The following is a 25207-nucleotide window of genomic DNA, read 5'->3' on the forward strand; positions in this document are numbered from 1 at the left end:
AAATTAATTGATGTGCACAAATAAACATTCTAGTGTTTTGCCGTGTAAATTAGATTACATACATCAGTTTAAATTTAAAAATCAGCTGGGGCAAATTTGAATTCTCTCTCAACTAAAAAAAAAAAAAATACTTTACTTACCTCAACTGTAAGTTAATGTGTAACACTTCTGGAAGAATTGGATTGACTTTTGCCAAAATTTCTTTTAGGCTCTTTGGCTCTATTAATTTCATGAGTTACCCAAACCAATATTGTATTTGTATTTACATTATTTAAAGCATAATTTTTTAATTTGCACTAAAAAACATTCTCGCTTGTTTTTCTATTTTTTTTTTTTTTTTTATTTCCATTGTGTCTTATTTTCAAATATAATCTACAATAATTGTTTGAATTTTAAATTATATACAGATTGTTTTTTCCAATTTATTTCAGTTGAGTAATAGATGTTTATATTTATATATGTGTGTGTGTGTGTATCTCTGATGAGTTGTTGGGCCTATTAAAATATTAAAATTTTCATTAAAAAGTCAAACATTGTGCGCGACTTGCACATTGGAGAAACAAAAGCCATGGGTATACATAATTTGCATGTTTGCTTTTGGTTCTCGGGCGCTTTGCTTAATGTTTGTTCTTTTTTGTTGTTGTTGTTGTTGTTGCTTTTTATTTTATTTATTGTTTTCTGTTATAAATGTTAGACTTGTTGTGTGTGGAATGTTGTTTTATTCTTTTTGTTTGCAATCTGTTTCTGTTAACCACTTTGCTTTTTTATGCTATTGAAATTGAATGGCAGCTATGAAAGTGGAAGGTGAGGGTGTGTGGGGGAGGGTGAGAAAAGGAGGAGACATTATTAATGCAATAATTTAAAATGTATAAATAATCGAATAATACTAATTATAAAGTGCTTTTAAGCAGCTTAATAAACAACAAAAGCTTCCAACTGTCTGTCTGTCTGCCAGTCTGTCGGTCTGTCTGTGTGTCTGTACGTCGTCATTAATTAGCTGTAATTATAATTAAACAAATATGTCTACATCATCTTCCATCAAAAGATTATTTTGTTCATACACGTGCCAAAAGGGATTTTTACTAAATAGTTGACATTAAGATTTATAATTATATTACATAGTTTAACTTTTGACTAAAGAGTATATCAATTTCATTCAACAGAATTATAAATTTTGTCTCAAATCTCAAATGGCAAATTTTAATATTAAATTTTCTGTTTGTTTGCTGATTCTCTTCATGTTTATACTTTATTTGTATTTATTTTTTGTGGGGAAATACAATTTTGTCATAAGTTTTGCATTTGTAGAAGAAGACAAACCGAAACAGTAAATCAAATTTAGAGACCAGAACGAACGAGTATTAATGCCTCAATTGTTGTTGCCCGGAAAGTTTGTTGCCTTGTTGCCGAGTTGCCGAACTGTAACCTATTTTTTGGTTTGTTCGTTATTTATTTTGCCTTCTGACTTTAATATACTCCTTGAGACTTGCTCTAATTTGCGGTTGTCAGCAAATTTTTGGAAATATTTACTGTTGTTGGATGGGGAAAAACTAATACCTCTTGCCCTTACCCTTTGCAGATTGCCATGACTTTACTTATTCGTTAGTTACAGCTTTCCTACTCACTTTCTCTTTTTGTGGTTTTTCTGGTTGGGCAACTTTGATTTTCTGGTTTTAATTTGTTTGCAATTTTTTGGCAGTTTATGAATTATTCAATAAAGTTCCTCGATTTGGTTATGCTCGAGATGAATATTTAATAGGTTCCTAAGTGTCCATAATGTGGAGGCCAAAGTAAACCAAGTAGAGGGAGAGGATAATCACATCAATTGGGGTAATTGATTAATTGTATTTGAATGGAGCAAAAGAATCTGTTTGCTGGTTACCCACAAATCAATAGAAGTGATTGAAGATTGTACATTTGAAGGACTGATACCAATTCCATTACATTTTCATATCAAACTAACAAACTTCCATTTAACACTTTATAAAACTTGCCTCCTCTTCAAAACACACACACATAAAAGTTATCCTTTGGTTTGGCTGGGTGGTTTATTCAATTTAAGGACTATTTCATACACTTTTCAACTTGGCAAAAAAAAGGAATTTCATTCCTTCACACACACACACACGAACACATAGACTAAACCTCACCCTATCCTTTTATCGTGTTCATGTGTTGATGGAGGAAAAAAACTTGTGAGTACAGAAAAATAGAGTGCAAAAAGCATCAAGGAAAAACTGCTACAGGCATTTTCCAATTGTGGCAAATTACCCAGCTGAAAAGCAAAGAAAATGTCTGCCAAACAGGCGGAAGAATGAAAGAAGAATCTCATATCAAGTTTATTTTTGCATCCTCTCCTCGTTTATTTTTCGTTTTTATTTTTCCTCTCCTATTCATTTGGCCCTTTGTAGTGGCCACTGCTGGGAATGGCCCATCAACTGAAATTTGTCGAGGTCAATTAGTAATTTTTGCGTAATGATGGCCAAAGGATCGCCACCGCCTGGAGCCATCAAAATCAGTTTCCTTTATGATATTAGCGTTGTTTGACAACAAATATTTACACCAATGCGCCCAGTGACAAAAATATCTACAAACAGAGACATAGACCGTACCTCCAATGGGGCGCATGCAATTTAATTAGGAGAAAATGCGAAAAGGAAACATTTTCAATTTCAGTTTTCGCGAAAAAAAACGAGAAACTTCAAGGCACAAGAGCAATTTACATAAAGGACCCCAAAAGTGTACTGAGACTAGGACCATGGCACAATAACTCAATTCGGTTGTGGTAAAATCGAGAGAGAGAGAGAAAAAAAAAAAGAAAAAATAAAGTAATGGCAACACAAAACAGAGGTAGGTAAAGTGAAAACGAAACTTTTTCATCTGAGCATAGTAAATCCATGAGGATAGAGAGCTTAACTACATAGCAACAACTATGCTGCGGTGACAGGAGCTAAACCACCAACAACAAACACCCAACCACCCACATTCTACTACCCAAAGGAGCAGAGAAACTTTTCTCAGGACCCAAAAGGAGAAACTATGTGGAAAATATTTGAGAAAAATGTTGACATTTGCTTATTCAAAAACTGTGAGTTTGATTTGAAACTTTTGACAGAATTTTTTGGCGAAAAATTAAGCTGGTAGCACCACGAAATTGCTTTTGGTATTTGCCTTTTTTTATGCCGCAAACAATGCAGAGTTCAAGGCAAGTATTATTTGGTTGCCCAAGGTAACCAGGTTAAATGAGCCATTGAGGCAATTGACTGACTGACAGTCAGTCAGATACACAAACAGACAGACAGACAGACCCCCTCGAACGAGAGGCCAAACAAACAGTTTACAAAGTTAACCAAATAAGCTTATTGATGTGAGTTAGGGACTTAAATCTAATTTGCAGACAAAATAAACATTGCCTTTTAAATTTGAAATAAATCTATAGTAATACTTATCATGATTTCATTTACTGTACAATTTGTCGCTGTAATGTGATCGTTCCCTTGTGTGTTTAATAATAAGTTACATAAATTCTTTCAATGTTTTTTTCGAATTATGCACTTGCATTCAAATTTTCTTCATAATATCTTTTAATATATTCTGATACCCAGAGTTTTTGGCTTTCAATTTATATTGATATGATGCTATTATAACCAAGTTTCAGTTTTCAACTTGCAAAATTTACGAGTGGTAAACTTTAGCCCAAAGAGAGAAGAGAAGGCATATAAACCACAAGGAGAATGCCGTAGTATCCAGAGTCAAAGATAAACTTTACGCCAAAAATGTAATATTAAATTTACGCAAGCCAACGACGGGATTGAGACGGGGGTAAAAGACGGCTGGCTTGGAAAATTTGGTTGTGCCGTCAGCGATTGGCAAGGATTTGCCAAGGCAGCAGGCAAAACTGTCAACGGAATTGCTGGTGCTGCTGTCGTCGCAATGCGTCGCAGCAAGCTGAGAATCCTCTTTTTCTCGTCTCCCTTTTCCTGCCTATTCCTTTTTATTCTTTGGCGTTAAATTGAGAAGCTGAGTGAATATTCCGCCCTTTTTTTTGTTTTGTTACTTATATTTTAGTTGTAATACATTTGCTTGACTGCTGCTGTTGACTTGGCGACTTTTGTAGCTCAGTGCGCACTGTGCCCGTTGAGGAAGATGACGATGATGTGGCCGATGTGGCTGAGGTTCCTGATGCGGCCGACGCCGATGAACCAGATGATATTGTGGAATTAGTGCGGAGAGTTGGTTGATACAAATCCTTGCCGGAAGCTTGACGATGCAATTGTGGTATGCGGGTTGGATTTGGGTTATGGACAGCTTCCGCATCCCCAACACTAGTAGGAGACTGCGGCTCCGTTGTTGTCTTTGCAGGTGCCGTAGCCGTTTGCATTGGTCGTGGTATAAGTGAGGTCCTCGATGGCGGTTTTATGGGAGAGGCATACAAATCGCCATTGGGAGCCGACCAGGTACCCGGCGAACTGGGACCCGAACTAGTGGCCTCAATTGAATAGACGCATTCAGTGCGTTCACCTTGCGGCGGTGTATCCTCATGAACTGGCGGCGGCACAGACTCAAAGGATTGAAACGATCCGCTCAATGCGTTCATGGCTGTTGGCAATTCCGTTTCGGAGCCAGGCAAAGTCCTGGGCTTAGGGCGTTTCAAAGAAGTGGCCGGCGATTTGGGCACAATGGGACCAAATATCAACGTATTTTGCGTAATTAACGGCTCCCCGGGCTCATCCTCTCCACAATCTCTGGCCAGTTGTAGCGGTGATGTGGTGACATTGGTGCTATCGCGTCGATGTCTGCCTAAGGTTTGACTAGTGCTTCTTGGCGGCGGCACAGGAGGATTAAAATTCTGCGGTGGCAATGAATTCCGTTTGAAATTCACAGCCAATACGCCCTTTGCCGCCAAATCATGGGCTGTGGGAAGAACTTTTGGGTAATTACGTTGCCTTAACAACTCCAATTGCTGGGCAGCTGTCAGGGGCACAGCATCATTATCCAGTCTGTCATCGCGACTGGTGACATTGATGTCCACATCATCCGCGTGAACAAAACTCGTGACCTGTTCATCGGCAGCCAAAATCATATCAACAGGATCAGAATGCGAATGCTGATGATGATGATGCGTGGCTGGTTGAAGCACATCGTCACTTGGTTCAGTTAGAACAGAGTTCTGACGTTGAAATAACAATTCATAGTGTTGCATATCATGCATGTGCTGAGGTGTCAGCAGGGCCAAATCGGAGACTTCCATGTCCTGGCATATAATGATTCGACTGCCATCTGCATTGGCCATTGCAGGCGGTGGCGATGGGGTATTAGTCGCAAAGCTTCCCGACTTTGGTAGCGTGTGATTGTGACTGCTAGGATGTCCAGACATCCATTCGCAAACTTTCGTATGGGTATCCACAGTTGAGCAACTGAGTTGCCTCTGAATGGCATAACCATTAATTGGTGACCTTTGGCTTGTCTTGATGGCCTCATAGGTATTTGATTTCCTAACCACATCCAGTATATAACTATCATCGCCATCCCGTGACTTACTGCAACGTTTTAGCTCATCATCATTGGCGCCATCATATGAGAGAATGTTGCCGCCCAGTTTCCTTTTTAGCGGTGAAGTCTTGGCCCGTCGTCGACGTATCAGAAATGTTCCATATATAATCACGTTCAGGATAATAATCATGGCTATCAGAGCTATTAGTAATTGCATTGTGATCTCAGACTTGGCTACTGCTTCCGTGGAACTGCTACTCTCTGTTATCACATCATTGGAGCCAGGACTAAAGGGGATGCCTGTGACCATCTCCTCACCACCTTCCCCCTGCTGCTTATGAACATGACCAAAGGTAGGCGGGGCATTGTACATATTCTCTGCAGCCGCCTCTGTCGGCTCACCCACAACTCCCATTAACATTTTCAGAGTTCGTACCGGATCTCCGGCTCCATTGTCACGTGAGCCGTAGTTGCTCATATGACCCGTAATAACATTACTTCCCGCAACCACATTCGACTCCTGCTGTTGCTGCTGCTGATGGTGCTGCTGCTGCTGTATTGCAGCTATTTGATTCAATTCATCGGGCAACTCTTTGTTCCAAAAGTTCATATAGATCTGCCGATACTTGTAGCCCACGGTTGGTGGTATACCTGAATCCAAAAAAAGTCCGAAATGAAAGTAAACAATTGAAAGTCAAAGAAGTGCCTTACCAATATTGAGATAGGCCTGGGCACGTTTGTTGAATTCCGGCCAATCGAGGTCATATCGATCCCATTCCAGTGCATGTGAGTTGAGAAATGTCCCTTTCCATGGTGCCTTGGGATTGCTAATTAAAAAGATGCCAGCATGAGTATCGACAAACGATGTGAAAACCAAATTTAATTTGAATTTGAATGAATTCCCCTCAATCCAATCGAAATGTAAATTTTCACCAAAAATAAGAGATTATTATTCTCGTATTAAATTCATTGGCATAGTCAATTTTTATGATGCCGCAAAAATCTCATTTCCTTGTGCATAAGCCGCTAGAGTATTCATTTTGATCATTAAATAACATGATTATGACTATGGAAAAATTTCTAATAAACGCTGCCTTTGCGACCAAAGAGTAGAAAATTGCCAGCAGCTCCACCCCCACACACACATCGCCAATGGCAAGCCAAAATGTCCTGCTAACGATCTCTGATTTCAGTTTTGATTGCCATTATTATGATGATGATGTTTTTTTCATTTTATTCCATACCAGAGAAACCAGAGATGATGCACTTGAACTAATAATATTTGCATGTTCCCAACGTCTACACTCATGGTCGAGAGAGAATAAAAAAAGCGGCAGTAAAAATTCTATTCATTTCTCTGTCCAAGCGTTGCAGATTGCAAAACGTGCCCCGTCGAGGCCATGAATTTCAACTCCCCACAATGCATCCGCATTCTCTCATTCTCATTCTGATTCTCATTCGCATTCGCAGTCGCATTCGTATTCGCATTCGGATTTTGCATTTTGCATTTGCATGCAGCAAGTTGCGGCTCATCGTCGTGTTTGATGTTGATGGCCATTGCCATCACAGTCACAAATCCGATGTAGCCACTCCTTGGTATACTCTCCCCCTTCTCACATTGCTTGATAACTTTCTTCGTTGCATGGAGTGCAGTGCAGTTTGCCAGCCATCCGTTTTCGTTTTTTCACTATTAAGTGTATACTCACCCAGTCTTCACGAAATTCGTCCAATATGCCATTACCGCCTCGGAAAGCAGCTTTTCCTGCACGGAATAGTTGTGGCTAGGGAAAGGACCAGCCGGCGCCAAAGGCGCACCAAAGATAAACGCCAATTCCTCGCCCATTATGCTATGCGGTAACTGCAAGTGTAAAACGCAAAAACCACATTAGTTCACCACAACGAAGTTTAAATACTCTACATTGGAATTGATATACATATAAATTAAAAACTTAATGGTTTATCTTTTTACACCTATTTGTTTAGAGATAAATATAAATTATCTAATTAAATTTATATGGTTAAATTAACTCTTTCAATCAACAAACTCAATAAACTCTGTATCTTTGATTCTCTACCCTTTTGAATGTAATGCGGTTGAAAATGTTTTGAAAATGGTTGAGTCCTTAGATCAGTGTGAAATGTTTTCAGCACCTTTTGTATGTTTTTGGTTTGGTTTGAGCAAAAGCAGCATCAATCTTCTTAGGCTGCCTGTATAAATATTATGGCCAGCCACTAAGTCCGTCTCTCCATTCATCCAACCATCCATTCGTCAGTAATGCTGGTTGGGGCCCCATAGACGGCCGAGACGCGTCAGACTGCTGAATGTAAGTAGGTAATAAAGCCAACTTTTTATTGTAGCCATGAAAAATGTAACAAAGTCACAAAGCATTTTTGTCTGCGCTCATAAAAATGACTGTCCTTTTGGTAGTCATAGTAGTTGTTGTTCCTCCTGTGTTTGTCCTTCTGGTCGTCGTTGCTGTTGCTGTCCTTGTCGCCGTCTTATGGCATTTATGAATGATGAATTTCGCTTTTTGATTTTGCAATTGTGCGAATTTGATCAAATGCGCGCAAATATATAGAGCCCCAGAATATTGGTTTTTCGCTCAACAGCCATTCATCTGTCGTTTGATGAATCTTTTGGGTTCTTTAACCTCTTTTTTATTTTCTTGTGGCATCTCAGAATTGGACAATTTACAAGTTGACAACAAAAGTTAAAGGAATGGCGGGTGGTGGTTTGGTTGGTTGGTTTTTGTAAATTTTTCTTTTATACTTTTTTTATTAAGTAAATTGATTTTCATACAAGTATGAACCATATGACTTTTCGTTTAATAGCATTCTTTTGTATGCATGTGTGTGTTGAGTAAAAGGGCGATAAAGTTAAAGCTTTAAAGTATGCGAGAAATATGCATTTTCAGATATTTAAATTGTTTACACAGTACGTGTCGGAAAGAGAGATAGATTCCACATCAATAAATTATCGATTCGTGTAACAGTTTTCTCCCATTGAAATTAATTGCCAACTTTTTTATTTTAGCGGTATTTCAGCTCAATTCAATTCAACTTCAAGCACTTAAATATATTCTCATGAATTTTCAATGGCTATTAAATTTGTATTTCCTTTTTGTTTTCAATTGCAGTTTTTGTTTTTGTAAATTTGTGTCTACTGTTGCCATTTCCTGTCCCAATTATCATTTCTAACAAATGTGGAATTTTAAATAAATACAACGCGCAGACGGAAATTCAAATTCTGTGAAAATAAATGCCTACATTTTTGTGAATTATAACTCTGGTTTTTTATGTTCTATATATATATATTACAAGCTCTTCGCCCTTACTCCGACATCCTGTTGTGTATCCTTGCCAACGGCTATGCCTACAGCAAAGCGGAAGCTTACAATTTGACTTAGCACCCATTTGTCGTAATAAACCTAATCGAGTTTATGGCCAACACGCAGTTTGTAAATTTTCCAAATAAATATTTCATAAATTGGCCTAAATGGGAATACCAGGAAATTTCTGTTACCTCAACACTTTCAAGTTACCCACCACACCAGATGTTATTTAATTTACTAGCAATTAGAGGAATGGAGCCATTCAGGTCCTTTTTTTATTATTTACAAACATTTCGACTTAGATTCAAGTCTAAGTCTCTCTCTTAGAAACAAATTTCCATTCCTTCTTTTTGCAACCACAAAACTTTTCCTCATCAAAAAATACAACAAAAAAAAAATGAAAATATTTAAGTTTCAGTCATATTTATTTTATTTTCATAAATTTTCTTTTTCCTTCCTCAAACATTCATTTTGTATTCTTATCAAAAGTAGTCTATGAGAGTCGACCAACAACAAAACGAAGAATGAAAAAACTTTCGACAACCGAAAAATAAAGGAAAAATAAAACGCACACACAGAAAAAAAAAAAGAAAGGGACCCAAACAGACGGGACATACTTCAAGTTGTGGGTTTTTGGGAACAAAAAAACGAGAGGAATTTCTCGGTATGCTGACCGCGTTTAGAATGCGAAGTTGATGAGCTTCGTGGGTGTGTCCTCCTATGGCCAAGGAGTGGAATTTTATATACAAAAACTTATTAATCTTCTTTTACAATCAGGCTACAGGCTTCTTTTGTGTACTTGTATTCTACTACTTTGCCCCTTTTCAATTCAATTAAATTAATATAAAATTTAATGGGTTCTTTTCTCCGAATTCATAGACAAATTTTGTCAGTGGGTTGAACAAGCTAAATTTAGAAATTTAAACTTTTTTTTAAAGAACAAAATGTCAAAGTTTGCAACATTTTATTTTTCTAACAAGTAATACAAGAACAATTATTGTAAGTACAAGTAACACAAAGAATAGTCAAAATCAGTATAAAGTTTATTTTCGATCCTGTATTATAATTGATTCGATTTTTAATTTTTTCCCTTCTTAAATAAAACTTACGATAGTGACTTTTTGGACTAGTTGGCTGATTTGTTGTAAGTTTCCGGATGTAAGACATGTAAGAAATAGATATAAAATAAAAATACTAGTGGAAACGTCTGCCAATTTTTAACAATCTCCAATCATATCCTTAGTTATATATTGTACTACGAGGTTCCATCCACACCAGAATATTTATAAATCGTCTTAATATCTTGCAACAATTAATTCTTTAAAAACATTTATCCAAGTACTTCTCTTTTGTAAAGAGAAATGAACAGCTACTTACATACATATGTATACTTGCTGCTCGGCAGTAATTCAATTGAATTTACTTTATTAAATGATAAATATCTGTGCTCAGAAATCTTATTCCACATGATTTGCAGCAATTTCAGCAATTGCCCTAAAACGCCTCAGTCACTCACTTGAAGCCTTCTCGAGTGCATAAACGCACTTACCCCCCAAAGGCCCTTGCTCTCTTCAGTTGGCTTGGCCCATTTAGTTAAGACGGCGGTTTCTTTAGCTCGGCTTTCTTCTGCTCTTCAACTGGCAAAACATGCAAGACATGTGCCAAAAAGTTTTACAATATGCCCGCGGCCTTAGTCACAGAGCAAGAGAAGAAATATATGTGGGATCTGGCTCGTTTTTGCCAAGAGAAGTGCTGCTGGAATGTGGGCGTTACTGTCTAACTTCTGTCCGTTTTGTTGAGTGGCCTGGATGCTTAAGCATCAAGCTTGGCATGAAAATGCTGTAGTCGTAGTAGCACTTGCTGCAGAAGCGCAGTTTATGCACAAAAATTTCCACATTCAACTGAAGCATTTCTTTTGGTTTGTTTCGCCTTCTTCTTGTGGTTTTTCTCTTTTTCTGATATGCAAAAAGTAAAGCATCTAAAGTAGTCGTCGTGTTGTGTGTATTTGCATGTTTTCTAAAGTACTGAGTACATCGCAGAACTAACTTGGGAAGTTTATGGAGATAAACTTAATTGTATGATATTTACCTTAAAAGCCTGTGATATTTAAAGTTACTTTTCAAACTGATTACCGACTAAGTGATTAACTAAGGAGTCGCCTTAGATCTCATGACTTCATTCATTCAGATATTTGCAATGTCTGCCTTTAGTTTTGACTTGATTTAGAACAGCTGTTTTGAACGATTTAATGTAATGTTAAGCAGTTGAAATGTGTACTGCAGCCATGCTGTTAGCTATTATATTTAATGCCGACAATTTATCAGACTTATTTACCCAACTAAAAATTGCCCGCTATTAAAAAGTTATTGCCCTCTGGTTTCAGACTACAACTAACTAGTAGTACTACTACAATATTTACCACAAATCGTTGTCGCATTTAAAAAGTCATACAAACTGCATTATTTATTTTGTTTCATCTATTTTTAGTTGAAGTTTATTTTGCCAAAAAAATTGCTTTATGACCAACTTTTGTGGTATGCATAGAAAAATTCGCCAAAGCCAAAGTTGCCAACCAAAAATAAAGGACAAAAACAAGAGGAAAATGTAACTTTGCTTTGGTTGAATGTCCCTTTTGTTTAGATTTTTATTTAGGTTTTCATATTCATTATTTTTAAATGTCTGTTTCGCTTCAGTCTGCTGGTCAACAGAATTGGTAACTTTGGCAACTGATTTGGTCTGAATTTTTAGTCTTCCTTTAGAAGCTTATCAATATGAAAAGAGATAAAGGTATCTTTTACAAAGTTTAACTCAAGCTTTAAATGATACACAAATTTAAACCTACATATAACCCAAGGATATTAATTAATTCAAAAGTAAATTTTATGTTCTTATTTTCCATTAACTCAACTTGGCTTTGTCTATCAAAGTTTGTCAAAGTTATTTGCTTTCAATCTTTAGATTCGTTCAGAATCATTTTCTGTCATTTATTTCTCATTAGTCATGCATTAAAATCGCAATTATTTACTTAGTCTTGGTAATGTGAAATTACAAATAAATATGCCCATTTATTTATACAGTAGAGAACACAAAATTCGGCCTTGGCAACGCACAAACAGCCAAACAGAGAGAAAAGGAATACAAAAGCTATCTCAAAAAGGCAATCAGTAACAAATCCATAAGCATGACAAAGCCATAAAAACAGCCAGCGGAGAGAAAGAGAAAAGAGGGAGCCGAAGGACTCTAAGCAGAGACACAAATATCGGATGAACCCAACCACCACGCCCAGTCGTAGGGACTGCTGACCCGTTGGCGGACGACACAAATGAACCCCCAAGTCAAGTGGATGCCGTCTACTTAGCCAAGACTTGTCTGTTGATGTTTTTGTTTCTGTTTTTGGCTTATTGTTCCCTCTTTCTTTCCTCTCTTGTTGTTGTTTTTTGTTCTTTTGTTTTTTTTTTATATAAATAATTTTCGTTTTTCTGTTTTCGGCGTGAGGTTGGTTTAAAGGCAGTTCATTGTCTTTATTATGATCATTCGCGAAGACTGCCGAAAAGTTGCGAATTGCTGGCCAATGATGAACTGAGCTGGTTTTGGGCAAAACGCATGCCGAGTCAAACTTTTATGGAATCTCTCCCTTTTATACCCTTTCGCCCGCGCTCCATTTGCCAATGTCGAAAATTGTTTGGCCATTATTATTTTCTATTATGGCAAAACAAGAGACAGACAGACCGAGAGTGAGAAGGAAAGAGACAGAAAGTTAACATGGAAACTCATTAGATGCCAGCTCATCATGCCGGCTAGTTGGGCAAATATTTCGTATGGCCAACAACGCTTGACCACGGCATTTAAATGAAAAACGCTGTGTAATGGCAAAATTTGCCATTTCAATGAAAGTCAAAAGCAAAACCAACTTTCCAATACATATTTACGTACTCGTACTTACATTTGCATACGCTCCCATTGCACTGTTATGTCCGAAAACGTACATATAATTACGTCGATTGACATCAGCATGGAACATGCCAGTCTGTAATAGTGGACCCACAACGCGGGCATCGGAAAGTATGTCCAGCACAACATCACGGTGCTCCAAATTGGTGGCCTTAATCGGATTGTTGTACATGTCCTGGTATCTGTGAATGAATAAACCAGAGAAAAGAACTTTGTATTTGCAAAACAATATGAACATCATTACAACGCGGCGTATGCGTAATGTGCATTGTTAACATTCGGTTTGTTGTCGTCAACTGCTAGCAAGTTTACTTAATTATGTGGTTTGCTTTTTGTTATCGTCAGCAGCAACAAAATCAATGAATCAGCATCAACACATCAGAAGCCCGCATAATCAATGAAACTAAAGTAGTTTTTGATTAGTAGGAGTGAAATTAAGATTACTAATTTTATTTCGTTTGGTTTTTAAGTCTGCTAGATCAACAACAACTAATTTTATTTTTTAATAAACATTTAATGTAGCATCAATGAAGACAAAAAGGCAATACAATTTTTCATAAAACTGATTTTTGGTTAGAGTTTTAAGCTAAGGGCAAGGGCTAAAAGTCAAACCAAGGCAACTCAAAAGACGATATTATATATATTGTGGGCCAACAGTAAAATATAAGAAACTGAATTGCCAGTATGCATTCGTTTGTGTCTTGTAGATGTGTTTGTATATGTCAAGCACAACACTTGGCCTTTTTTTTTGTAGATGTTCACCTGCCTAGGTACAACATGGCCCAGAGACACAAACAGAAACCACATAAACATGGGGCAGGAGGATAAAAATGGCTGGCAGGCGCGTTTTTCAACGTCTTCTTTGGCCTAACTTAATGTTCATATAAATAAATAGAGCCATATTTTACAACATCTTCGTCTTGCTTGTACTTATTTCTTCCCCTACTTGTGCCTTGTCCTTCTTTTACTTTTTCTTTACTTTTCTTTTGGTTTTTTTGTTGTTAGGTTTGTGTGTTGGTTTGTCTGTCTGTCGGTTAGTGTGTGTGAGTGTGTGTTTGTGTTCTGTGCCATGTTATGCATTTTATTGTCGGCTACTTAAGTTATGCACTTTGACCTCGATACAGAAAGCCAAAGTGGACCCCCCAAGGAGCCAGTGAAAAAGGAGAGGGCCAACCAGAACGGTAGCCCACTCATATGAATGTATAGCCCAAGGTGGCTCAGAGAAGACGTGTTGGCTTCTCTTCATCCTTACCACACATCTGCTTATGTGCTCTGCAGGAAACGATGAGCATGCGAATGCTTTAAGCCGGAGACACATGTTTGCACGTATGTCATGCCATTGGACTTGACGTTCCCATATAAAATTTATTTGTCGTTGACTTTATCATATATACAAAAGGAAATTTATGTTGGCTTTCAGAAAATAACTCTGCTATAAATATATATTAGACTGATTAGAAATTCTTTAATCTGAGCCACACTTTTAGCACTCTTTAAATTCTTCAGACATCACAAATGTCACATTATAGTCACACGAGTACATTTGAATCTAGCGCCATGATGGCATTATAATAATCCTCTCCGCCCACTTAATTAAAAATGCATACAAAAATCCAAATCAGGGATTCATTCGGTTAAACAGAAAACTTTTGCCGCTGCCCGACCACAGAAGAGCAGCGTCAAAATGTGACAAGGCAAATATAATTTGGATATCAGAAGCAAAATGAAACAAGCGAACAGATTTTGCATGCATACCAAGCACAAATGCTTAATTAAAAGTTGGCCAAACAAACAACGACCAAAAACCAAAACGAAGGAAAAAAAATGTAAAAGAACATAGCAACCATGAAATGGAAAACATTTGAGGTGGTCGCCATATAGCCAAAGCAAAAGCAAACATCCGACCTAAGACAAAAGTAGTGTAAAGCAAAGGCAACCACGACAATATAATTAAATATACTATGCATATATATACATATATGCATATACGACAATGTTACGTATACGCACCGCAATATGCGTCCACAAAGGAGCAAAAACATATGAAAACACTCAAAACTAACCGCAAAACACTCGAAAAACACCCGACACCGACCGAGAAGCTAAACAAACGCCTCTGGCAAATGGCAAATGGCAACCAGAAATATGCACAACAAACAACACTTCAAAGTATGCAATGAAAAACACAAAAGGCCAAAGAGGCGAAGGCAAACTCTGAAGCGGAACAAAAGCGAAACAGCATCATTTGGTTTGCTGTCACGCCCACAGACAAACCGACAGATACAGGGACAAATAGACAGACAAAAACCAACACATTCACACCCAAACACACACACAGACACCTTGACTAGTTACCGAAGCTATGACCATTCAAAGTTCTCATACAGAACCTGTGATAAAATTTGCGTTTCGCTCATATGAACAAAAAAAGTAAACAACAAATTTGCGATTAAAACAACATCAAATGACTAAAATGAGAAAGTACTTTTTGTTGCTATTTTCTATTGGCAAACAGTCAGCACTGCATTTCTACAAAATTTTAAGATTTCTTTAAAATAAAAATGGATTTAATATCAGTAGGAATAAAATGTTGTTGGGAAAAGAAAGCGTCCAGCGTGAATAAAGTTTAAAATACCTATATGTTAAGCATATATTAATTATTTGATTAGTTATCTAAAATTATTTGTGCTTATATTGTATTTCTGATTAAAATTTAGTTTAACCGTTTGAAAGTGTTATACATTATGTTGTATAGTGTATATATGTAGTATATATGCGGAATACTCAAACCGTAACCCCATACCCATTATCCATTCACCCAAACATAAGCAACACTCACATTTAATTTCCGAAGAGCGTGTGTGACACTTTAAATATTTCCGCACTCAGGCAGACACTTTCGTCCCTTGTGTCTTTTTCTGACACCAAGTGTGTGCGTGTGTGTGTGTGCGTGTGTGTGTGTGCATGTGTGTGTTTGGGTTTGGGTTTTACACAGACATTTGACTGCAGCACACTCTAGTGGCAGTGCCCTACATTATCCTTTGGATTTGACAGTCGAAATCGAGTCTCGACTTGTAATGAATTTGTTGAGAGGAGTTTTTGCTAATGAAGTATTTTCAAATGAAATGCAATTTGCCTTTGAATTGTGTTAAACAAGAATTTGTACTTGTGCAATATCAATTAAATTTATACAAACGTTCAAAGAAAAACAGTCACTGAATAAATTACAATTTACTTTTATTAACCATTAAGTGAGGAAAGTAAAACTTATAAGGCAAAACGAATATAAGGGTGTGGATAACTTTCACTATTGAGTTAATTTACATTTAAATGGCATCATCATCTGATTGCCGCAAATTTTATGATCTAAAATTATGTTGACCCCTTGAAGGCAAATTCTGATGCTGACTTCATTAGCATACCAAAAGCATTTCCAAATTTTTGGGTGTTTTTCCGATAGAAATCAAAGTTAACCAGAAAATAAAATGAACCCAAAACCAAATTAATTTAATCGTTTCATGGAACCCTTACACACACATGCAAAAGTATAAGCATCATCATCTTTAAACATTTGCACAAATCTCTGAATAACGTATCTGTATCTCGCCCAGGCATAGTGAATTGTATCTCTCGCAAGCGTTAATGTAAATGTCTATATATAAAGAGGAGCGCGAAGGGGGAAATGGTTGGTGTGTCTCCGAGTACCGGTTTAGTCTAGGTTCATAGACCCCACTCGACCTACACACACACACACACAAGCAGACACACATACACATGAGCCTCGCATGACTGACTGTTAGATATATACATGGCATATAGATGTGTTTGGCTCTTGAAGCTATAAAAATAAAAAGGACACGAGCTGTTGCCCAACTTGACTGGCCACTTCATCGTATAATTACTCTAATGAGAGTGTGCGCAAATCAATTCAACTAAAAGTAAATTTAATTTGTCACTTTAAACACTTTTATGAATTGTTATGGATATTTAAATTATTTATGCATGTCCTTACCACACACATTTTGGTCAACAAACATAATGGTAATATATTGCGTATACGCCATGACAATCCCCAAAACGTAAACCGTTTACCCGAAATTGCTTCGCCGCATGCTGTGGCCGCTTTGTGTGTTGTTATTGTTGTTGTTGTTATAAACATATGTATGTACATATGCCAAATGGCAACAACACTTGCCACTGCCACAGTAACAAGAGGCTCAAATCCCCATCCCCCTCTTCTTCTACGACCCGCTAGTCACTCTCCCCGCTACCAACAAACGATTATGAATAACTCTGTGCAAAGCGCTCATGGAACATGTTCAGAGCAATAGTTGAGGGAATATGCACATATATGAAATAGTACGGCTAAGGGAGGGGAATACTGACAACAAGGATGCTCATATTTATGCCCCTTTCACAATGCAATGAGCAACATTTTATTATAACACCATGGGAACACACTAAGCAACATGGAAATTGCAAACGATTGAGGTACCTAATGAAATAGTTACATCAAATAAAAAAAAGTTTCCAAAGAAGAGCCAAGACTTTAAAATGCTTTTAGTTGTTTTTAAACGATTTGGAATGATTTTGGTTATTTACCCAAAAAAGTATGCTATGATTAATTTCATTTCATATTTCAAATCAAATACTTTTAAGAGAATTTGTTATTAAATGATTCTAGTTTAAGTTACTGTCTTTAATCAACCGAGTTAATTTTCATAACACTTTCATTTATAAAATCTCAAACTAATCCAGAGAGAACAAATAACAAAGCAAAATCGAAATCCCAATGCTCTTGCCATCCAATAAACTGGCAGTTTATGAATAAAATTTAAACATTTAAATATTGCAATTTGGCATATTTAAGAAGAAATAAATGAACAAGTATTAAACAGAATAAAATAAGTATGAGAAAAGAATGAAAACAAAAAAGCAATTGCAGTAGTGTTGAAGACATCAAGAGAAGAAAAGTGTGGAGGCGGCTTGTGGAACCTCTGGCCGTAGTGGGAATTGTATAAAGCAAACCAGATTGAGTTTGAATTTGAGTTTTCAGCGCGTACACACAAGAGGCGTGTGTGGCGAAGGCACGCATGTAATTTATGATGTTTCAGCGCGCAAACAACACGTTCCGAACAGCCGAAAAACTTTATGAAACACACACACACACACACACACACAGAGATGCAGGATCCACTATAGAGCAGGAATATTGTACTATATAGAAACGCAACAACAGCAGTTGCCACAGCATTTAGTCACAAGGGAGCATAACGCCCACAATGTAGTAGTAGCTGCTACTGCTGCTTCATCTTCTGTTGCGAGGGAAGTTTTGACAGTAGTAAAAATATTGTATATTTAGAGACTTATGACAAAACTTTTTGATTTTTCACAAACAGCCCTCTGACCTCTGTAAGAGAGGGGGAAAGAAAGAGACTTGTCCATGCAAGAGTGAAATGCATATTTAGCCAGGGCATTAAAGCCCAGAAAACGTAGCAAAGGCAGCAGCAGCAACAACTATCCAGGCAGCCGGCACAACAGCAGACGTTGTTCCGTTTAAAAGTTTATGGCTTTTATATCAGCCACGCCCCCATGAAAGGACCAAAAGGCTGCCGTGCCCCTCTCATCATCATCATCATCATCGTCATCACTGCCACCACAAGCAGGAACAGCAACAGCATCAGGATGAGCATAAGCATCATCATTCGCTCTGTGGCCCCAAGCCGGCTGCGGGTACTCATAATGTATGCAACTTCCTGTCCCTGGCCCAAGGACTATAAATTAAAGCCAAACCCCGTCTCCGTATTCAGTTATAGTCCCAACAAGCGCCGTCTGTCGCTATAACCCCAAGGAACAAGCGATGAGACTGAACCTCAGGCAAACGCGTGACCCAAACATTGTTTTGCATATTTTTTTATAAATAATATTATAATAAATAAGTTTATGCTATTAAACGTCTGTTTGGCCAAAAGCCTGTGGCATTTATACTCCTCATTGTTGCTGTTGTTGACCCCTGACTCTGTGGCGCCCTTCTTTCTCTGCCTCTCTCTCTCTCTCTCTCTTGCTCTGCTTTGTTTATATCCTGCTGTCCCGCGTCTCGTCCTTAACTTGTTATCTATGTGTCTGCTGCGGATTCGCTTTGGGGTTTTAAAGCAAAACATCGTCTGTGGCCAGCCAGGGTAATTAAAGAGCGCGTTAGCTCTCCGCATTTGCGGTTTATAAATTACTGAAAATTAAAATGACAATATAAACCTGTCAACGACACTTTGAGTCGGGTCGCACCATTTTCAATGTCGTTGCTGTCTGTCGCCCCGCTTTCTCATGGTTGGCTGGTAATCAAATGGGCGTTGTCATGCGTCTTGAACAGATAAGCCGAGGATTATTAAAAATAAGCATGCAACAATTGCTTAAATCGGACAAGATGAATAGAAATTATGAGCAATTTAAACTTTGATAAAGTCGCGCCTTAAATTCGCTAGTTCAAGGAGTAAGTTATTCAACTATTTAAAGAACAAAAATATAATTTTTATTCTATTTATTCAATCTTATCACTAGTTCAGCTTTAATGTGGTTTTAGTCTATATTTATATAATTACTTCATAGTACGACCAACTTTATAGTCATAGAAGTTACTAATGACAAACTACCCAATCCTAGTTAGTAACTCACCACAATTTCTTTATTTACTTGAATTTTCTGCAACATTTTTCACTCAGCATAAGTTAACTAAAAGTTGAAAGAGCTTAAAGTAAATACATTTTCCAACTTACTATGATAAATATGGCTTTAATTGGTAATTATTTTGCGCCACATGAAACGTAATCAGATTACTTATAAATATTTATTACATACCCGCCCATCAAGATCTATTTGCTTTATGTGAAACTTTTTCGTTTCTCGCATAATTTGCCATAAGTTGTCGGACGCCTACTTAAAGCTCAAAAGCTATATTCCTGCACAATTTTTTCCTCTGACTTTTAGTTGGGCTCAAGGACCCTTGAATGCGTTACTCCTTTGCCTTCATGCCATTCCTTTTTACATTTTTTTTTTTTTATTTTTTTGTGTCATCCTGCATAGTTTGGCATTTTATCTGCTGCTTTGTCGCAAGTTTTTTTAAGAGGAACATTTTAACTTTTTAGGCACTGCGCCACTTTCAACACTTTTGCTTTATGGCAGGCGACTAACAACTCTGGCAAAAGGATATGAGGTAGGAGGAGGAAATGGAGAAGGAGGATTAGAAGCGGAATATCGTAAAGACGGTGAGGAGGAGGAGAGAGGAGAGTAAGTGTTGAGACCCATTTGCGACCCCTTTTTAGCATGCTCAAAACGTGCTCTGGCTGGACTTGGGGGGCTGCATTTAATGGTTCACCGAAAACAGTTACAGATACATAGCTCTCTATGTGGCCTGTTGTGGGCGTGGCAGTCAGTTGGTCCTTTATGGGCAAACAAACACTAGTAACATCAAAAACTGCACAAACACCAAACTGACCGTTGGACAAAAGACTAGCATGTTTAGGGTGGCAGGCCAACGCCCAGTTGTGCATGTTAATGATTTGCAGGTAAATTGCCTAAAATTGTTTTTCCAATGACGGAGACCCAAATTTCCAAGTTTGGGCTGGGCGGGTTGCTGGTTGAACTAAATGGAGACTTGGACTTAGCTTAGCATGACGCTTGCGTTGTCCAGCGTCTAATTGCAGGTGTGTTTGATTTACACTAGCCATGAAATTGGCCATTTTGGCATTACCGTAGCATTCTGTCTTCTTTTTAAACGTAAAGCTGACACACATTTGCCATGCCAACTAAGATTTATGGCCACAACGAAATTGTCTATACACTAGAAAAGGCGGCAGGAGAAGGACCAATAATCCAATGTGGTGAGTGTTGAGGAAGCTGGCAAGTAAAAGGCAATTATTTAGTGCTGGTATCCGTATCTTGTATGTATGTATTGTCTGTATATACTTATATGTATACATAAGTATGCTCGTATTCACTTCAGGCCACATTGGCTCACTGGGCAGAAGGGATTACCACAGCAGCAACAGCAGTCACGGTGGCAACACTTAAAGTCTCAATGCCTTTTAAGGTGGATGGAAGAAAGCTTGCCATGAGCAATTTTCATTGTGTGCTGCAACTAGCCACAGGATGCTTCTAAGAAATTTCTTTAAGCGGCTTAACAAGTGCAATCAATGCTACAAATCCAGTGTAATAAGCAGGAATTGTAAACGTTATGCAACCTCAACTACACAACAGTATTTAAAAAGCAATCTACAGCTTGAGGAAGAGTATGAACTATCAAAAGATTCTTATCTACTTAGTCTTCTAATGCGATAACGTTTGGTCAAGTTGCATAGCTTTTTATACCCTTGCAGAGGGTATTATAAAATTGGTCAGATGTTTGTAACGCACAGAAGGAGACGTTTCCGACCCCATAAAGTATATATATTCTTGATCAGCATGAGAAGCTAAGTCGATATAGCCATGTCCGTCTGTCCGTCGGTGCGTACGCGTTTTACTCAGCCATCTTAAGAGCTATCGGGATGAAATTTTTTTGGGAGCTTTTTTTTTACCCGGGTGAGATAAAGTATGAAAATCTTTGGGATCGGACTACTATATCATATAACTCTGGAACAAAAATTTTTGCAAAAATTGGAGTATCCCCATGAAATTTACCAATATAATAGAATTTGATATAAAATCTCAGATCCCAACATTTGATAAATAGAACACAAGTTACAGTCTATATAAATCGGTTCAATCGCTGCCGGCAGCTCTGCTTGCTGCCTACTACGTCATCATCAAATCAACAGAGCACATGCATACACACACAGACGCAACGCTACATAAACTGTATGTGTATGCGTGCGTTGCTTTGCTTAGGGAATGAGGGAAGAAGAAGAACAAATTGTACATAGTATGAAGAGTAAAATTGTTTTGTTTGTATATTAATGAATTGAGTTGCAGAAAACAAATTTTGAACATGTGAAATTATTATTGTCAAGGACTGCAAGGGTATATAAACTTTGGCATAGCCGAATTTAACTTCTTTGATATTTCTTTAAATTATGTTGATCCCGTTGAAACAAAACTTTCCTTTAGTGTGTTGATTACCTAGTTAAAAAACACAACGCTCATACGACATGTTGACATTTAGTTTATTGTCTTACACTGTAGATCAAATCTATAATTATTTTTAACTGGGTTCTCTATTCTGCCATTGCAAATAATAACTCAATTGAGGATTTTTACCACAAAACATTTATCAAAGCCGACTTCAATTGAACTTTCCCGTGGGACCTTCGTGTGGGTAATAGCTTGACAAGTGCAAGTTCCTTCCAACTGAATGGAATTCAATCCTCTAGACTTGGTTCTGTCCGAGACTTTTTAGTCAGTTCGTCAAATTGGGAGTGGGGCAAATGGATACAGCATAACAAAATATGTGTGTGTATGTGTATGAGTGTTAGTCGGACCGGATTTTCTTTCTTTTTTTTTTTTTTTTGAACTGCCATTTAATTCAATGACGGACAACAAAGCATTGCCATGGGGAATGGGATGCAGCAACATCAGTGGCAGATGTTGAGGGATCGCCGAGTTATACTACAGAAATGCGAGGGCATTTCTGGTGCTGCAAGCAAAGCCTGAACTGAGGGCCAACAAACGTCATACAAAACAATTTCCCTGGAGAGTTTTCATGTTCAGTTATTCTCGTGTGTGAAAAAGCGCATCTGTTGTTGATTGTGTGAACTTCCTTTTCAATCGTTTGTTTGTCAGTTTGTTTGCCAGTTTGTTTGTTTGTTTGTGTTATCCTTTTTTCTTATCCTTTTTTGTTGTTTTTTTTTTTTTTTAGTTGTGCTGTTGTTGCGGGTGTTATTGCTGTTATCCGCTGCAGGGAGCTTGGGTCGCCTGCAGCTTAGATACGTATTTTTTTCTATCTCATTTTATGTCACTTGTTTTGTTGTTTTTAGCGCGAGGTGTTTGAAGTTTTTAATAGAATTTCATAAAGTTCTCCAACTCTCCCAACATAATAATTACTTTCAAAACATATAGAAATTTATGTAGACAACTAAAATTTGAAGAATTTGGAAATAAAAATGGGAATCAATCTCAGTATAAATCTTTACTGCAGATGTTTGCTTTCAGTGTATACACAATTCGAAATTTAAGAGACTTCTTTTTTTTTTCCTTCTCCATTGCTTGAATGCTGCACTTTTGCTCGGACATTCCGTTTATAATCCTTGCCGTGCATCTTTAGAAACAATTGCGCTCTTTTGTGCAAAATAACTTTATAGTATGTGTGCCTGGGTCCTTCGTATCCTGCATCTCCATCTCTTATGCCATGTTCGGAATGCAATTCTCTTGTCCTGGCACACAAACACACACTCACAAGCACACAAACAACACACGGCTAAAGAATTCCTTACGGAAAAAAAGAAACGTTGACATTGGATGTGTTGGACAAAAAGAGAGTTAGGAAGTTTGTGGGTACAGTGGAGCGTCCGTGGCTTTGGCACGGACGGACAATGCCTGTGCATTGTGCAATTTATTTATTGCACACAAAACTGCCATGTGAGAAGCGGCAGGGCAGCAGCAACAGACTTAAATTTACTTTGCCTGTTTGCTTCAGCAACTGCTGAAAATGAGATAGTCTCTGGCATTGTTTTGCTGAAATGAAATGAAATGAACGGAATAATGAATGAGGCGAAGAGGGGGGGATTCTGTTTGTATTTCTATGTGTGTTTGCTGCCGTTGTTGTTGTTGTTTATATATTACTCAAACTTGTACCCGATCTGAGCCCTTGGACTCGGGGGAATGTCAGTGAATGGTGAATGGTTCTCTGCTAGTTGCAGTAATAAGTAACTAGTTTTCGGCTAGGGTTTTTAGCCATTTGATAGTCATTTACTATTATTTATGGGAGTTTGAAAATAGGTGTACAATAATTTCTAATATATGCGACTTCTCATGGACTTGAACTGTCCATTTTAGGAAGATATATATAAAGTCGTAATGAGTCGTAGACGTAATGTTTTCCTTCGGTAATTAGTGCAAAAATCTACGTTAAACAAAAAGACTTTTATATATTTTTTAAAACTATGTTAAAAGGAAAACATGGTTCAAAACCGTATTTAAACTAGAGCCTAGTTAGATTACGATGGTTGCACTTATAATGCCATCAATTTTAACTGTTTTATATTATTTGATTGCATCGAAAGCCTCTTGACACTATTTTTGTAATTCCTACTCCTTCGTAGAGCCTTTAGACACTATCGTCCTTTATTTCTGGGTTGCTTTTAATGCTTGCTTTGCATGACTATTTATAACATGAATAAATTTCAATTTGAGTAGCAAATCGTTTTGGTGACGTCAACGCCAATTCAAATTGCCCAGAACCAGGCCCACATCGGGACAAACAAGGACCGAAAGCAGTTTGAGGGAGTCGGCGGCGGCGTCGCTAATCCGCGGCACTTAGCAAACAAATTGCCGCACATAAACAATTCTAATTGAGATGAACGATATGGTTATGTACTTACGAACATACATACATATAGCAAACCATCCATCCATCCATTCATTCATCCATCCATCTATCTACATGTAGAGATGTTACATACATAGATGCATGCGAATTGGAGAGTGTTAAATGCAACCAAGTTACGAGTTACGAGTATAATGCTCTGCCTATACCCATCCCCCATCCCAAAGGAGAGGACTGTGGACAGCATTGGACTTTCCATTCACAGCATCATCATAAAGGAGAACATAAATTTCACTTACTTCTTTAGTGTGGCAGCCAATGCCAAATCGGGGCGTACATCAAAGCGACTCTGCATATAGAAACGTAATAAATTATCGCGTTCATTTTCACGTAATCCTTCCTCGAGTGCTAATGCGGCCAATGTATGATAGGATTCTGACTCTGTGATGCCGAATAATAAATCATAACTGTTCAGAAAAGAAGAAAGAAGAAAAAAAAGAGGGGAAATGAACCTTAGATACAGATATGTATGACAAAGAGGGAAAGAGCCAATTATATAACGAGGGTAAAGAGAGAGCGGAAAGCAAATATAGAGCGATAGAGAGAACCCCTGGACAAAGGCTATTTGTGTGGAAAAAACTAAAAGTTACAACAAGTTGAAGCAATTTAAAGTTAAAACTTTAAACTGGCGGCATACATACATACTCCAAGCTGTTGGCTTCTGGCTGGCTGGCTCCTTCGGTGGACACAAGCCCTTATGAAAAGCACTAAAATATAAAACTAGACTTTTTCTTGTGGCATAACTTGTTACGCCGCCTGATAAATGGCCCAACTGTCCGTCCAACTATTAAAAGTGAAAAAAGCCAACCCAGGTCGAGCTGACTAGAAGAGGTGGGCCATCTTTTGCGCTGTCCATGGAGTTCGTGTCCTGTTGCGCGACCTTAGCTCATGCCGTGCGCAT

General features: G+C 37.7%; 1 protein-coding gene across 5 annotated transcripts in view; it reads right to left on the reverse strand.

Annotated features, from left to right (window-relative positions):
- Positions 1–378: 378 nt before the first annotated feature.
- The window catches only part of Nlg1 (Neuroligin 1), a 234908-nt gene continuing 210079 nt past the window's right edge, over positions 379–25207 (reverse strand). For all 5 annotated transcript variants that reach the window (XM_068299734.1, XM_068299733.1, XM_068299731.1 and 2 more), the window contains 5 exons: positions 24546–24713; positions 12769–12958; positions 7200–7351; positions 6205–6320; positions 379–6144 (listed from right to left, as the gene is read on the reverse strand). In XM_068299734.1, the coding sequence (XP_068155835.1) occupies positions 4058–6144; positions 6205–6320; positions 7200–7351; positions 12769–12958; positions 24546–24713 (2713 nt within the window). In that variant the 3' untranslated portion in view covers positions 379–4057. The remainder of the gene's footprint in view (positions 6145–6204; positions 6321–7199; positions 7352–12768; positions 12959–24545; positions 24714–25207) is intronic.

This window comes from Drosophila tropicalis, unplaced genomic scaffold (assembly GCF_018151085.1).
Source record: "Drosophila tropicalis isolate 14030-0801.00 unplaced genomic scaffold, ASM1815108v1 contig_878, whole genome shotgun sequence".
Classification (NCBI taxonomy): domain Eukaryota; kingdom Metazoa; phylum Arthropoda; class Insecta; order Diptera; family Drosophilidae; genus Drosophila; species Drosophila tropicalis.